We start from the raw sequence: 4,040 nt of genomic DNA, 5'->3' as shown, positions 1-4,040 counted from the left end.
GAAATATGCTTTGGAGACTAAATGATTTATAAACTGATTTATTCCATTTTAAAATCATAGCAGGTTCAGTAGAAAAAATGGAAAAAAAGATAAAGGAAGACAAACTAGAATAAGACAGAGAAAAGAGGAGAATAAATATCTATTTGACAGAAAATAGTCATTTGAAAGTCAGGAATCTGGATCCAGGAAACTATTGATAATTATAATATTAAAGCCACTGAAAAAGAATAAAGAATTCCCCTTAAAGACTGAGAGACTTTTAAGAATGGGAGAGCTTAGGAAGATACTGGAATTACCTGGTTCTTGAGAAAACACACTAAAAAAAAATATGGAGCAAGGCACAGAGAAGGAAGGCATATTAATGGACAGCTGGGGAAGGCCATGATAAATCAAGTCCCAGCCCTGGTCAAACAGACTGATGGGAAGATGTATTGTAAGTAGCATTACCGAAGGAGAGAGGTGAAGTTAGATAGCTTTGTTAACATAGTGGGATTATGGTATTCCAGAACCTATTGATTTCAATATTTTTAATTGGGAAAATCCCACAAGATAAAAACCAGATAATTATTTCATAAAAACTAATAATTTGACAAATGAAAAGAGGAAGGGAAAAAGGCTTCCTTTAAAATTTAACATGTGATATAGAATGAAGAGAACCAACTTCAGATAGAAGTTAAACTGCTAGCAATTCAATTGAAAATTCCCTGGAGAAGGAGGAAGACAAGAGGCATTTGATGATACTACCCCCATATAGCAGAAGGAAATAAAGGTCTGGGACATGTGGAAACCCAGGAAAAGCACTGTCTATGGAGCACACTGCACTTGCTTTTACTCTAGGGGCATATGCTGTGAACGTCAACCAAGTTTCCATTCAGCAAGCTGCTGAGGAGACTCTCTAGCTGAAACAAACCTAGAGGCAAGACTCTGCCCATGAGGCAGGTTTCTCACACTTATGCAACTCCATTGCAACAGGTAGTAGACACCCAACTGTGACAGTCCTGCAAAAGGCTATGCTAATTTCCCTTGGTGCAGAATTGAGTGTTAAAATAAAATAAACTATGAAGATCAAAGAGCACTGGGGATTGAATCATGTCCCACACAGAAGAATGGTCAAGTCTAAGCCCTGCTCCTGAGGGTGTGAACCCATTTGTAAATAGGAACTCAGGAGATGTTATTATTAGTTAAGTTGTGGATTCAGTTGTGGCTGGGATCTTCCAAAATTCTATTTAGCTGAGGCCAAACTGAATCTGGGTTGGCCTCATCCACATGTCTGGACCCCTTATAAGCAGAGGAAATTTGACCCAGCCGGTCAACAGAAGTTCAGAATTAAGAAGCCAGAGAGAATGAAGCAGAGCATCATGTAACAGAAGCTGAGATGCAAACCAAGGAACTAACTTCAAGGCAAACAAGCACCAGAACACTCCTGTAAGAAAGCATGCTCTGGTGAGAAACTGATTTTGGACCCCTGGCCTCCAAAAGAATGAGAAAAAATTCTTGTTGTTTAAGTTCAATCAATATATAGTATTTGGCAGCGCAAACCTGCCAAACTAAGACAATGTGGAAATTTAAATTAAGAGATTTTGAATATGATGAATAGAAAAAAATAGTAAAAGCATTTTCAGTAAAACCTAATTGTGATTGCCATATTTATTCTTAAGTTTTCTTTTCTTTTTTTTTCTTGTACGTATGTTGCAATCCTTTGAGAATTAATGGAAATAAGGGACCAGTTCATGTATCTCTTAGCATTCATATCAGTGGAGAACTTATGACATCACACATAGCAGGTTTTCAATAAGCAAATGCAGCATATGAGAAAGGGAAAGAAAATATGGGAGAACATTTGAATTGTAATTCCTTTTCTAACATAGTATGTTAGTGTTCCGATTTGCTGAAGCTGCCAGAATGCGAAATACCAGAAATGGATTTACTTTTATAGAGGGAATTTATTAGGTTACAAATTTACAGTTCTATGCATATAAAAGTATTCAAACTAAGATATCAAGAAGAGGATACCTTCAGTGAAGAAAAGCTGATGGCATCTGGAACACCTCTGTCAGCTGGGAAGGCATGTGGCTGGTGTCTGCTGGTCCTTTGTTCCCGGGTTGCATTGCTTTCAGCTTCTTATTCCAAACTGTCTCTGGGCTTCTGTCTCTCTTAGCTTCTCTCAGCTCTCTGCTTGGTTCTCCTGGGGCATTTCTCTCTAAGCATCTGGGAGTCCTCTCTTAGCTTCTCTGGGGCAAACTCTGGTCTTTGTCTCTTAGCTTAGCATCTTCAAACATCCTTCTCTCTGCATCTCCCAGTCTCCAAGTGTCTCTATAGGCTCTTATCTTCTCCCGGTGAAAAACTCTGTATTACATATCTTAGCTTCTCCTCAAAATGTCTCTCTCAGCTTCTCTGAGCTCTTTCTCTCTGTGAGCTCTCTTAAAGGACTTCAGTAAACTAATCAAGACCTATCCTGAATGGGTGGCTTCACACCTTCATGGAAATAATTTAATCAAAGGTCTCTCCCACAGTTGGGTGGGCCATATCTCCATGGAAACATTCAATCACAAGGTTCCACCCAATAAGCTTGGTTCTTCTGGGGTCCATAACAGTTTTAAACAAGCACAGATAGTAATAAAAACTACCTCAACCTCCCATTCCCTGGCAAAGAATAAGAACACTAGTATCTGATTTGCCAAATGCTTTTTCATTTCTTTGGTAAAATGAAATACACTTATGGAGAGAAAAGTATTCCTAAAATCTAGATATGGTATCTATTAAAGCAGAATAGCAAGGGGAGATTTAAAAACTGAACATATTCTCATTGGAACCATTAATTTCTGCCATCTGCAAATCTCCAAAACCAATTCTCACCTCCCCACAAAAACCTTCCTCAATGCGTTCTTCACATCCTTGTTCCTCAGACTATATATTAAAGGGTTCAGCATGGGGACTACCATGGTGTAAAACACTGAAAACACCTTCTCCTGTTCTAGGGAGTTACTTGAAGGGGGCTTGATATACATGAAGGTGATAGACCTAAAGTAGATTCCCACAGCCATGAGATGGGAGCTGCAAGTTCCAAAAGCTTTGGACCGGCCCTCTGAGGATCGGATGCCAAGGATGCTGCGAAAGATGAAGGCATAAGAGATGAAGACAGCGAGTGTGGGGGTTAAGGTGTTAAACCCTGCAATAATAAAAAGTAGAATCTCATTGAGATGTGTGCTGTAGCAGAAGAGATTGAGGAGAGGGAGGACGTCACAGAAGTAATGGATGATGATGTGGGATTTGCAGAAGGACAGTTTCATCATGGCACATGTATGTGCCAAGGCAGAGAGAAAGCCAAGGATGAAGGGAACAATTACTAAGAGTGAGCAGCCCTGAGAGGACATGATCACATGATAAAGCAACAGGCTACAGATGGCAACATAGCAATCATATGCCATTGCTGTCAGGAGGTGACTCTCAGCAACCACAAAGAATGCAAAGAAAAAGAGCTGTGCCATGCACTCAGAATAAATAATGGTATTTTTCTTCCCTAGGAAGTTCATTAGCATTTTGGGGGTAATAACAGTAGAAGAACAGAGATGGATGAAGGACAAGCTACTGAGGAAATAGTACATGGGGGTATGAAGCAGAGGGCTGACTGCAATCAGGAGGATCAAGCCCAGGTTTTCCACCACAGTCACTGCATAGATTCCCAGGAACAGGAGGAAAAGGGGCAGCTGGAGCTTGGGCTGCTGTGTTAAACCCATTAAGACAAACGTGGTTGCTGTGGAATCATTTCCTAGGGCCATTCTTCTTTTGGGAGCTCTGTGAAAATGGAAAATAAAAATTACATTAAATTGGATCTTAATTCCCCTCCCAAACAAAACTAGAACTGCACAAAGGAGGTTGACAGGAACAGAAAAACTGAACCACAAGTTCTTCTCAACTTATGCATGTGGTCCTGATACCTCTATCCTAACTCCCTCAAGTACCCTGGAACTTCTCCAAGTTGGCCCCAGAGTTTTGAGCATAAAACAAATACTCCACTAACTTAGAAAGTTTCACTACCT

At 40.0% G+C, this 4,040-nt stretch overlaps 1 protein-coding gene across 1 annotated transcript; it reads right to left on the bottom strand.

Annotated features, from left to right (window-relative positions):
* Positions 1-2,852: 2,852 nt before the first annotated feature.
* LOC119538276 (olfactory receptor 8D1-like) lies at positions 2,853-3,779 on the bottom strand. Its single transcript, XM_037841144.1, has one exon. It carries the CDS (start codon positions 3,777-3,779, stop codon positions 2,853-2,855), a length of 927 nt encoding a protein of 308 aa, XP_037697072.1.
* Positions 3,780-4,040: the final 261 nt, after the last annotated feature.

This window comes from Choloepus didactylus, chromosome 6 (genome assembly GCF_015220235.1).
Source record: "Choloepus didactylus isolate mChoDid1 chromosome 6, mChoDid1.pri, whole genome shotgun sequence".
Lineage (NCBI taxonomy): Eukaryota > Metazoa > Chordata > Mammalia > Pilosa > Megalonychidae > Choloepus > Choloepus didactylus.
This window is presented reverse-complemented; position numbering and strand designations above follow the sequence as displayed.

Bases quoted from the DNA above. Each gene is read 5' to 3' on its own strand.
- LOC119538276 (XM_037841144.1), bottom strand. From the start codon at position 3,779: ATGGCCCTAGGAAATGATTCCACAGCAACCACGTTTGTCTTAATGGGT.